The 11,168-nt window shown below is 58.3% G+C and overlaps 2 protein-coding genes across 5 annotated transcripts; one reads left to right on the top strand and one right to left on the bottom strand.

Annotated features, from left to right (window-relative positions):
- Nucleotides 1-1,156: 1,156 nt before the first annotated feature.
- On the bottom strand, nucleotides 1,157-6,364 carry GALT (galactose-1-phosphate uridylyltransferase). Of its 4 annotated transcripts, none has more exons than XM_084225311.1 (12): nucleotides 6,284-6,364; nucleotides 5,821-5,990; nucleotides 5,668-5,743; nucleotides 5,488-5,536; nucleotides 5,121-5,250; nucleotides 4,785-4,841; nucleotides 4,363-4,485; nucleotides 3,380-3,512; nucleotides 2,865-2,948; nucleotides 2,002-2,156; nucleotides 1,811-1,903; nucleotides 1,157-1,285 (listed from the first exon to the last, which is right to left on the bottom strand). In XM_084225311.1, the coding sequence occupies exons 1-11, from the start codon at nucleotides 6,336-6,338 to the stop codon at nucleotides 1,847-1,849; spliced, it is 1,089 nt and encodes a 362-aa protein (XP_084081437.1). In that variant the 5' UTR covers nucleotides 6,339-6,364; the 3' UTR covers nucleotides 1,157-1,285; nucleotides 1,811-1,846. The 4 variants fall into 4 exon arrangements, 3 of the variants coding, with proteins under 3 accessions (XP_084081437.1, XP_084081439.1, XP_084081438.1); XM_084225312.1 differs by having other exon boundaries at nucleotides 1,160-1,308; XR_014616917.1 differs by lacking the exons at nucleotides 1,157-1,285; nucleotides 1,811-1,903 and adding an exon at nucleotides 2,684-2,809 and having other exon boundaries at nucleotides 2,021-2,156; nucleotides 2,915-2,948.
- A 66-nt stretch (nucleotides 6,365-6,430) lies between these two features.
- Nucleotides 6,431-9,917, top strand: SIGMAR1 (sigma non-opioid intracellular receptor 1). Its single transcript, XM_084225200.1, has 4 exons — nucleotides 6,431-6,654; nucleotides 7,383-7,583; nucleotides 8,094-8,186; nucleotides 8,478-9,917. Exons 1-4 carry the CDS (start codon nucleotides 6,504-6,506, stop codon nucleotides 8,702-8,704), a joined length of 672 nt encoding a protein of 223 aa, XP_084081326.1. The 5' UTR covers nucleotides 6,431-6,503; the 3' UTR covers nucleotides 8,705-9,917.
- Nucleotides 9,918-11,168: the final 1,251 nt, after the last annotated feature.

Genomic DNA, 11,168 nt, shown 5'->3' with positions numbered 1-11,168 from the left:
CGAGGCCAGATTCCCAGCTGGGCAGCCCCGATGCCCCGATGAGGGACGCTGTGTACAATGATGGCTCCAAGCTCAAAGGTCAGCCACCGGCTCCTCCCCATAGCCCCGGAGCACCGGGGGAGGGCTGAGGTCAGGTGAGGGCATTTGTGGGCTCTGGGATGAGGAAATCAGGCAGAAAGATAGGAGCAGCCTGTAGGAGGGCATCCAGCATCACACAGGCAGGTGCCCTTCCATCTGTCCTAGCCCCACAGGGGAGCAATGCAAGGATGGGGCACAGGGAACACGGCCCCCCCCATGAACTGTTGTCTTGGGGGCAGGAGGAGAGCATTTCTCTCCTTGCAAGGTATTTCTGGACCCCAGGAACACACTCACAGACTGGACAAGGAGAGGGGTCTCATTAGAGAGCTGTGAGAATGGCTCATTGGTGACAAATAAAGACTATTTGTGAAGACGTGAGGGTTCATAGTGGTGTGCCAGGAGCAGCCCCAGCTTGGCATCCTCCACATCAGCTGTGGTGGCATCACTGTCCATTACCTACCCCTGCAGAGTCCCAGGGCTTTCCTGGAGGGAAAGGGAGGAGAGTAAAGACAGAGGTGAATAGAATATCCTCCAGCTCAGCCCAGGATCCAGGCTGCCACTGTCCCACCCCATGGGTGGGCACAGTGAAGGGGGAAGCAGCACCAGGAAGACAGCTGGACTCCCTGGGAGCCCCAGGTGAGTGACAAACCATCCCCTGGCTGCATCCCCACAGCCCCTATACCTGCAGCAGGCAGCACCAGGGCTGCCACCCAGCAGACCCAGACAGAGAGGATGAGGAGGAACAGCTCCAGGGCTGCGCATTTCAGCCAGCAGCCTCCATGCAGCACGAGGAGCTGGCTAGGCCTTGGGGTGCATCCATTCTTCCCCTGTTTCCCACTCCTCCACAAGCCTGCAGCACTCAGGGATAGACTCAGAGCTCCCCCCAGGGAGGAAGAGGAGGCAGCGCAGAGGCAGGGACACAAGCAACAGGTATTGGGCTGCCAGCACAACCCCTGAGCCCCGTGTTACCCCCCACCAGCACCTGGGGGTCTTCACCAGAGACCCAAAACTTCCCACATAGAGCTGAGAGCCATGAGAGCACAGGTAAAAGCACTTTGCTTCAAGGTTTTATTGTCCAGGGGGGTTGTGCCCCTCCACAGGGCAGAAGAAATCCCAGTCCCACCAGTGAGACTGGACTGGTAAGGAAGATAAGTCCTTTAGTGGTGGTAGGAGCATGCCGTGGGGGCAGAAGACAGAGCCTGAGATGCTGAAAGAGACAAGGAACACCACCTACACAAGGATGCCCCAGGATTAGGTCCTGAGTCCCCAAACAGGCAAAACCAGTCCCCAAAACCAGCCAAACTGTGACAAGGTTCAGGAGAATCTGGGAGTTCAGAGGGCTCACAACCGACATGAATTCCCAGACCTCGGTTGTCACCACTCCCAGCTGACTCATGGCCTCACTGAGCACACCAAATGATGCAATCTTAGTGCAGCACTGTGAAGCCCACCAATAAACCTAACATCCCTAAATGCCACGTTTACACTTTTTTTTTTTTAATACTTCCAGGCAACAGTGACTCCATCACTTCTGTGGGCAGCCTGTTCCCATGTCTGACCACCCTTTTGGTGAATATTTCCCAACACCCAATCTAAACCTCCCCTAGCACAAATTCAGGCTACTCCCTCTTGTCCTATCATTAGTTATCTGGGAGAAAAGACCAACCCCCACATGGCTATGACCTCCTTTCAGGCAGTGGTGGGAAGCAATAAGATCCCCTCTCACACTCACATCCAAGGACTGGATGCTCTGCTGCTCCCATCACACCTACTCAGCCCTCTTCTTGTAGTGCACCTCGGGGAGGCTCCTCAGGCGCTCGGCTGCCTGCAGGACACAGCACAAGGGACAGCCAGGGGCTGCTCCCAGGAACAGCCCTGGCACACAGCTGCCTGGGTGCCCCAATGCCCCTGAGCTGCACTCACCTGCTCCGGGGTGAGGTCCCTCTGTGCCTGTGCCAGCATCTCATACCCCACCATGAACTTGCGGACGGTGGCGGAGCGCAGCAGCGGCGGGTAATAGTGGGCATGGAGCTGCCAGTGCCTGCAGTCCTCCTCCAGGTAGGAGCCTGTGGGGGCTCCTGCAGGGGGTAGATGTTGGAATTCAGAACATCCCTCTGGCTGTCCTGGATTGCCAGGACCCCTGCCAGGGGGCTCAGAGACCCTGGCTCAGAGCCTAAAACACCTATGACTTTGATTATGACCCATGGAGAAAATTACCAACCTTATATGAGGATCTGCAAGCCACAAAAGTATAAGTAGAATAATAATCAGTTTGTCACGGGGTGAAAAATAGATTTTTTGGGGTTTTTAGAATGGGGGTTCAGGGGGCAAGATGGAGGAATCTGGGTGTGCCCAGCCTTTTTCCTTCTTCTTAGTCTCCATCTTCTCCTGTGATGTTAGCACTTTTGGATTGGTTTAGAGTAGAAGCTCACTGTCTAACATAGGTGATAGGTATTGGAAAGTAATTGTAAATATTGTACACATAGTTTTTAGTATAAAAAGATAACACCGCCCCAGGGGCAGGCAGAGTGCCTCTGTCTGTCCTGCTGAGTGGACCTTGGCAGGCCAGGAGAAAGAATTTTATAGATAAGAAACAATAAACAACCTTGAGACCGAGAACTGAAGAGTTCTGACTCCTTCTTTGACCGCCTGGCTGGGAAAAGAGACTTTCTAACGTATCTCGGGGTCACTTTGACCAGCAGAGATTCCAAGAGCATGAGCACTGCATGAGCTGCAGGGAGGAGATAGGGATGTGGATGAGAGGATTGCAGAGCCATGCCACTCACCATGCCAGCCCATGGAGTAGGGGAAGGAGACTTCGAAGAGGTTGTCATACTTGATGAGCAGCCTCTGCATGATGGAGGCCAGGCCTGCAGGAAAGTGACAGTGATACATACCCCGAGCTGGCCAGCAGCTTGCCAGGTGTGCAGTAGGGTCACCCGCAGCACCTATCCCTGCGTGGTCATCAGTGACAGGCAGGAGGGATGCACTTGGGAATTCTCACCCCTCCCCACTCACACAAGGAGCCCAAGCAATGCAGCAGGAGAAGCCTCCCACCAAACAGGGAGCACCATGTGCTTCATCACCCCAAAAGGACACAAGTGCCATGAGAAGTGCTAGTTCTTATCCTAAAAACTAGTTCTTATCCTAACAAAACAGAGGTGCCATTCCCTTCCCCAGCTAAGCTCAGCAGCTCCTACCCCAAGGACACAAGTCCTCCAGCACCAGCATAGCTGCCTCATAACAAAGATCAAGCCCAAAGGATGTGGGATGGGGTACAACAAAGCTCAGGGCCACTCACTGTCCTTCTCACTGTCACTGAGGTCCTGGAGGCGACAGACATGGCGCCGGGGCAGCAGCAGGGTCTCATAGGGCCAGGTGGCCCAGTATGGCACCACGACCAGCCAATCTGCATTCTCCACCACCAGCCGTTCCTGCAGGGCACAGAATCACAGAATCAGCTAGGTTGGAAAAGACTTCTGAGATCACCAAGCCCAACCTATGATCTAACACCACCTTATCAAACTAAACCCTGAATGCCACACCCAATCTTTTTGACTCCTCCCTGGACAGCCCATTCCAAAGCCAAATCACTCTTTCAGTGAATAATTTTTCCCCAATGTCCAGCCTGAACTTCCCTGGCCCAGCTAAAGATGATGTCATCTTTTTCTGTCACTGGTTGCCTGGCAGAAGAGACTGACCCCCCACTGACTAAAACCTCCTTTCAGGGAGTAGCAGAGATTGATAAGGTCTTCCCTAAGCCTCCTTTTTTCCCCAGATTAAACACTCCCAACTCCCTCAGCTGTTCTTCATAGGGCTTGTGTTCCAGATCTTTCACCAGCCTTCCTGCCTTTGACCAGATGAATTTGAGCATCTCAACGTCCTTCCTAAATTGGAGGCCCAGAACTGGACACAGCATTTAAGGGGAACCTCACCAGTACCAAGTACAGGGAAAGAATGACTTCCTTGGTCCTGCTGGCCATACGATTCCTGATACAGGCCAGGTGCCAGTGGCCTTCTTGGCCACCTGGACACACTGCTGGCTCATGTCCAGCCAGCTGACAACCAGCACACCCACATCCCTTTCTACCTGGGCACCGTCCAGCCACTCTGTCCCCAGCCTGTAGCACTGCAGGCAGGTGTTAAACGTGGTATTTGATGGGGACACACAAAGTCCCAAGTCCCCAGGGCACTCCTAGGGCCCATCTCCTGGGGGCAGGGGATCCCACCCCGGCACACAACCAGCTCCCAGGGAGGGGATACGGACAACAGCCATGCCTTCACCTTTCGGCGAGCCTCCTGCTCAGCATACTCCAGCAGCATGGGCACGCCGTGCTGGCTCAGGTGCTGGCGCTGGTTCTGGTCCTCCAGGCGCGCCTCATTCGGGAGGAAGCTGCTGGCCCAGACCTGGGAGGGACATTGGGGCACAGGACTGAGGTGCTCATAGCCCTCACTTGCAGGCGTATCCCTAATCATGCTGCTCATCTGGAGGTCCCTGCTGCCACCAGGTGGAGAGTCTGGCATGTGACAGCCACAAGGGACAGTCCCCAGAGGGAGGGTGACAGGACAGACACAGGAGTATCCTCACTGTAAAAAGCTTCGGGACCAGGGCAGGGCGACTGCCGTTCACATCTGCCCTCAGGGTTTGTTGTAGGGTCACATCAGGGACTTGTAGTTTAGCCAGGTCAGAGGTGGGACAGCCTCACCTGGCAGTGGGGGTGCGGGTTGGAGCAGCCCATCATGGCTCCCTTGTTCTCGAAGATCTACGAGAAGAGGAAGAGGTGCAGCCAGCAGGTCCCAGCCAAAGGGCTCCCGCTGCAGGCTGTCATGGTGTCCCCAGCACAGCAGGGAAGCAACCTGCAGGAGGACAGAGCCTCACACCCAAGAGTGTGGAAAGGCTCAGCAGGGCTCAAAGGGCATACAGGACACAAAGCAAGAGACCCACACACAACTAGGATGCTCCCAACCCCAAGTACTGCCAGAGTACCCAGTGCTGGCCTCCCGCCTTCACCCACAAAGAGCAGCCCCCACCAGCCCCACACCTGCACCCAGGGGTAGGAAGCACCCAGCTCCGTCGCCAGTTCTGCCCACGCATCGATGACAGCACGGATCTCTGGCAGGGACATGAGGGGCAGCGTCAGGTCCGACCAAGGGTGGAAACACATCACCTTGCTGGAGATGAAACACGCTTAGCTGCGACTGTGGGTGTCTCCAGAGACTCTCACAGCTTTGCTGGATGCAGTGGGATGTGGGACAAGGGACAGGGCCCAAACCCCCAGAATGACCCCAAAACTGAGCAGGTGTGTACAAAATAGGCACTGCATCAGGGGAGCAGGCCCAGCCCAGAACCATTCCACAGGTTCTTGACAAATTGTATCCCAAACCCGCTGGAGCCATGTAGGTACTTACCAGACACCCTGGGCTGGGGCAGCTCGAAACAAGGGGTGGTCACTGTCATCTGGGGAAGGACAGAGAGTGGGCAGGGAGAAGGTGCTGAGGCAGAACCCCAGCCTGTCCAAGCCGCCCTGCAGCAGCCCTAGGACCCAAGTCACGGGGTGCCCAGCAGCCTGCTCTGCTCCCCAAAGTTACCAGGCTCTGGAGCATCGGGCTGCAATGCAGGGAAGTCATTTGGGAAGACAAAAGTACCCTCGTACTTGGGGTTCACCTGCCGGGGTGAGAGATGGTGTGAAGGCAGGATGGGGTGGCAGGGGCAGCCCGGGTCCCTGTGTCCCCTGATGGTACCTCGCCGTTGGCCCGGCTGGCCCCAGGGCAGAGGGGGTTCTTGGGGTCCCAGCGGGGCACATCCTCGGGGGGCGGCTTCTCAAGCTGACCCTGCCAAGGGCGCTTTACCCGGTGGGCCGATACCAGCACCCAGTCGTCCCGCAGCGGGTTGTACCGAACGTGCTGGTGCTCTGTGGGGAGGGAGAGCAGCGGGCCGTCAGGGGCAGACTCCCCCGCAACGGGAGCACACGCAGCCCACCCGCCAGGCCCCCTCACGGGGCAAGCAGGACGGTCTGCCTTATACACGCCACTTTATGCCCTCCCTCAGCTTCACCCCTCCCTCAGCTTCACCCCTTTCTCCCTGTCCCAGCCCGGGAGCCCCGCTGCTCTGGGCACGGAAAGTCCCCGCAGCTCCTGCTTCCCGGGGTCTGGGATCCTCCGGTGGTCTGAAGGGAAGGACGGAGGAAGGCAACCCCATCCGTACCGCTGGCGCGGAAGCGGTCACCCCCCTCCGCCGCCCCGGCCAGCGCTGGCTCCATGCCTCCCCACTCCCGGAAACCCGGCGGGATCGGCCCCTTCCAGCCTCCCGGCCCGCCCCGCCCCGCCGCGCCGGCGCAGCCGCCCGGGCCGTGCGTGGCGTGGCCGCGGCGGGGGCGGTCCCGGCCCGGGTCCCGCTCCCGGTGCCGGGGGCGGCGGAGCGCGGCATGGGCGCGGCGTGGGGGCGGCGGGCGCTGCGGGCCGGGCTGGCGCTGGGCGCGCTGGCGCTGGTGTTGCAGGGGCTGCGCGGGTGGCTGGCGGCCAAGCGGTACGAGTTCAGCCCCGCCGAGATCGCACAGCTCGCCCGGCACCACGCGGGTACGCGCCGCCCGTGGGGACGCGGAGGGGCGGCGGGGAGCGGGACCGAGGAGGGATGGCGGTGGGGAGGGGGATAGGCAAGGGGTTGGGGGTGGAGAGAGGAGCCGGGGACGCGGCGGGGAGCGGCGGCCTGGGCTGGAGGGGGGAGGCGTAGCGGGGACGAAGGACCGAGGAGAATTCGGTACAGGGGGGCCGTGATCGTGGGGGTAATGGGGAATGGGGCTGGGGTAAGGGAGAGGCGGGGAGCTGGACCTGGGCAGCAAGACTGGGAGAGGGAGGGGATCGGTACCGGGGAACAGCAACAGGGAACGCGGGGAACGCGGCGTGGAAGATGGGACTGGAGCAAAGGGGACCAGGGCAGCGGTATCATCCAACCTGGTTGGGGCTAAAGCCCCAGGTCGGTCAGGCCGGGGGCTTCAGAAGAGGGCTGTCCCCATAGGGCACAGAGAGTGGGGCTGCACGTCACCAGGACAGGGGCACTGTCTCGTTATTTAGATCTCCCATATTGCCCAGCATCTGGGATGGGCTATAGGACTGCTTATCCTCCATCACCATCCAGGGAGGCGGTGGAGCTGGGTCAGTGGGAGCTGAGGGCTGGAGAGAGGAGATATATTCCCTAGGCAGACCTCTCCAAGGGTGTGCTGAATCCCTGTGGCTGTGCGGGGAGGGGAGTTGGTCGGCTGAGCTTTTTCTGTGCCAGGGACTTACAGTGACCCTGGGTGCTGCAGGGCTGGACCATGAGCTGGCTTTCTCCAAGATCATTGTGGAGCTGCGAAAGAAGCACCCAGGTCACATTCTGCCAGATGAGGACCTGCAGTGGGTGTTTGTGAATGCGGGCGGGTGGATGGGCTCCATGTGCCTGCTCCATGCCTCTCTCACTGAGTATGTGCTGCTCTTCGGGACAGCTATTGACACCGGGGGACACTCAGGTAAGCAGGGGGACCAGGCTGCTGGCAGGGGAGTTCTCCCAGCTATTTCGACTCCACTCTTTCTGGTGCAGCTGGCCATGGTGTGCCCAGCACAGGGAGCCCGCTGCTTCACTATTTGTATGGGGTGAATGATGCTGGCCAAACACTCCCTGAAAGCGGGGGGGACAGTTCCCATGGTGTCCTGCAGCATCTGCAGGTCCCTGTGTGTGACATGCTGTGTGGCCAGGACTCTCCGCATCCAGCTGGCAGGCAATGGCAGATATCTCATCTCCCAGTGCTTCAGCAGGCAGCAAATGCCAAAGAAGTTGGAAATAGTGGGGCTTAAAGACACCGAGCAGCGCTGGCTGGTGGTATATGGCTCTTCACACAGACAGTGAGGCTACCAGAGCTGTTGGCACTTGGTGTATTGAGGCAGTGGGGCTGCCATCCTGACCCTCCTACTCCACCAGTCAGACCTGGGCTGCTGTGCTGTCCCTGGCAGGGAGACACTGAGCCAATGTCGTCCCACAGGTCGCTACTGGGCAGATATTTCTGACACTGTCATCTCGGGGACATTCCGGCAATGGAAGGAGGGGACCACCAGAAGTGAGATCTACTATCCAGGTAAGTGCAGCAGTATGGTGATCTATGGGCTGCATACATGTCTTTGGGGCACAGACACTTGATGTCATTGAGGCCCTTCCTTTGAGCTGACAGAAGCCACAAGCTCAGGATAGAGCAGTTTGGGTCCCCAGTAGCACATCCCAGCATCTCAGTGGGTGGCAGGAAGAGAAAAGGGAGCTTGGCTGGCATGGGGTTGGAAGGCTCAACCCTGCAAGCCCTAATCCCATGTCTCCCATTTGGGTGTGATGTGAGGCAGCCCCTGGGAGCCATGCTGGTTGTGTGTTTTGGCAGGCGACACCATCGTGCACCAGGCAGGAGAGGCCACATCAGTGCAGTGGAGTGCAGGCACCTGGATGGTGGAGTACGGCCGGGGCTTCATCCCCTCCACACTCGCCTTCGCCCTGGCTGACACCCTCTTCAGCACTCAGGACTTCGTCACCCTCTTCTACACCCTGCGTGTCTACGCCAAGGGCCTGCTCCTGGAAGCAAATGCCTTCTTCACCACCTTTGGGTGCTGAGCCTGTCTCACCAGGGCACCCTGCTGAGCCCAGTTGGCTCCTTTCCTCCCAGCCATTCTCTCTTCCTCCCTGAGCCCAGGTTCTAGCAGAGGCAGCAGGAGATCCCCTGTGCCTTCCCCAAATTGTTCTGTCCTTCCCCACAGGCCAACAGGGTGCCATGACAGAGGGACCTTGGCAGTCACAGCAACACAGGACGTCAGTTCTCTTTACTACCTGCCTGTCCCTCCTTTCTATCAGAGTCACGTCCTGCTTTTCCATCCCTTGGGGCTGGAGTGGCCTTGCAGTGTACAAACACCCCTGCGTGCCCTCAGCATGCAGCGGGAGAGAAGCTGGAGCTGGCTGTCCCCAGGCCCCGAAAGATTTCCTTAGCTCCTGAGGAATCAGGGGAGTGATGCTGCCCTCGGGGCAGGGTGCACAGGGTAGACCAGACCAGAGCACCCTTTGCAGAGGTCGGCTGGTGAGTCCCCTGTGTCTCTGGCAGCCTGCCGGGACTGCGGGCAGCACAAAGTGCTGTGTCCAGCTGGCAGCGTCTCCCGTGGCTCCATCCCTGCTGATGTGGGTTGGCAGCACACAGTGTCACCCTGGCACAGGGCAGGATCTGCGCTGAGACCCCCTGGCAGTGGGGGGATGCCTGGCTTCTGTGCTGGAGGGTCCCCTGCTCTCCTCTGTGTCACCTGCCCTCGGGGGTGGCTGGGGCTGGAAGAGGGTCAGTTCCCCACAGTGCTCTCCAGGCAGTGCCCCCCAAGGGGGAAACCCACCGTCTGTCGCCTTAATGGAGACCCCGTTCTGCGTGGCCTCTTGGCTATGCACCTACCTAGTGTCCTCGAGTGCCCAAATGTCTGTACTAGCTCAGGATGGGATCTCGCCCCTCAAAATGCTTCCCCTGGCTGTGAGACCCCCTGGGGACAGCCACTCTGCTCGGCTCCCGGCGTGGGATCCCGGCTGCCAAGAGAGTGCTGTAATCCTCCAGCCAAACCCAGATGTGCACCCTGCTTGCACCCCTGTGGTCAGACCCGTGTGAGCTCCCTGCTTGGTGGAGGGCTTTCACCTCCGTTCTGCTGCCAAACACACGAGTGTGTTCCTGGCCACCCAGGCCTGTAGCATGTTGATTCTCCTGCTCCCCGGACTGTCTCTGTTCTGCTGACCAGCAGCCCTGCACATGGGCTAGTTCTTAATTTGCTACCTGAAAAGAGATACCAGTAATAAAGTTGTTCATCCCACATCCTTGGGTTTGTGGATGAATCTCTGAAGTGTGCTGAGCCCTGCCACAATGAAGGCCAGCTCCAGCCTCAGCAGCAGTACTGCTGACAGCTGGGTGTCCCCAGGGAAGCTGGTATCATCCCACTCAAGGGCCTGGGAGCTGGGAGTACATCGGTGGGCAGGATCAGCCCTGCCTCAGCTGCCGGGGATTGGCAGAAGATGGTGCTGTTACTCCTCTCGTCACCCGCAGTCACTGGTGACCAAAGGCCTGCGCTGGTGCCAGGTCCCTGCTTCCATGGACAATCCTGGAGCTCAGGGAGCTCCATCCTTTTGAGGGATAGTGGCAGTGCTGAGTCTGTGGTCCCCCGAGGATGGTTGGACCCACACACAGTGGGTGGTTTTGAGAGGCTTGCACACACACACACACACAGAGGTGCACACATATGCTGTCACACATCACGCGTGTGTCTTCACAGATCGTGTGTGCATATAGGTAGAACAGTTTTCAGGTGGGTGTGGGCACAACAGGTGGGGCTGGCACACATGTAAAAATGGCATCACATTTATAAACAGGCATTTATTACACATTTATTAACAGGCATCTGTCCATACAGAGCAACTGCAGGGGTGTGAGTGCTGGGGCACATGTGAGTAGGACATGTGTGTGCGTGGGTGTAGTCAGAAGAGTTTTGTTCCTCTGTGTGTGCATGCCCATGCAGGTGATGCATGTGTGTCACACCTGTGCATGCGCACAGCCTGAAGTGCACATGGCAGCAGGTGCGTGCCCCTGTGCGCTCATGGACAGACAGGCTGTGTGTGTGTGTGTGTGTGTGTGTGTGTGTGTGTGTGTGTGTGTGTGTGTGTGTGCATGGGCAGGCTCTGTGTGTGCACATATGTATGTTCCTGTGGCTACCAGGCCTCCCTGGCCCACACCAGGCTGTTCCCCGGGGTTTGGCAGGGCCCTGTTGGGGAACACGAGCAGTCCCACCCGAGCTGGCCCGCGCGGCAAGGCGCTAACTCAGCAGCTCGTATCAATACCGCTCCACTTACAGCGAAGGCCGCGTAATGAAAATCCGATGGGCACGCTGGTGGGAGTAAATAAGTATGCCATTAAAATAAGAAAATCAAAGCTCTGGACAGGTCTTTTCTCTTGCCCATTGATTTCTTTTATTACGGAAATATTGCTGCTAAATAACATTAGTGTGAACAATCTCAGCAGTGTTTTCTGTAGCGCCCGTGTCAATAACTCCACGCCGGGTGGGGG

The sequence above is a fragment of the Fringilla coelebs genome (assembly GCF_963513975.1).
Source record: "Fringilla coelebs genome assembly, chromosome: Z".
NCBI classification, from domain to species: domain Eukaryota; kingdom Metazoa; phylum Chordata; class Aves; order Passeriformes; family Fringillidae; genus Fringilla; species Fringilla coelebs.
This window is presented reverse-complemented; position numbering and strand designations above follow the sequence as displayed.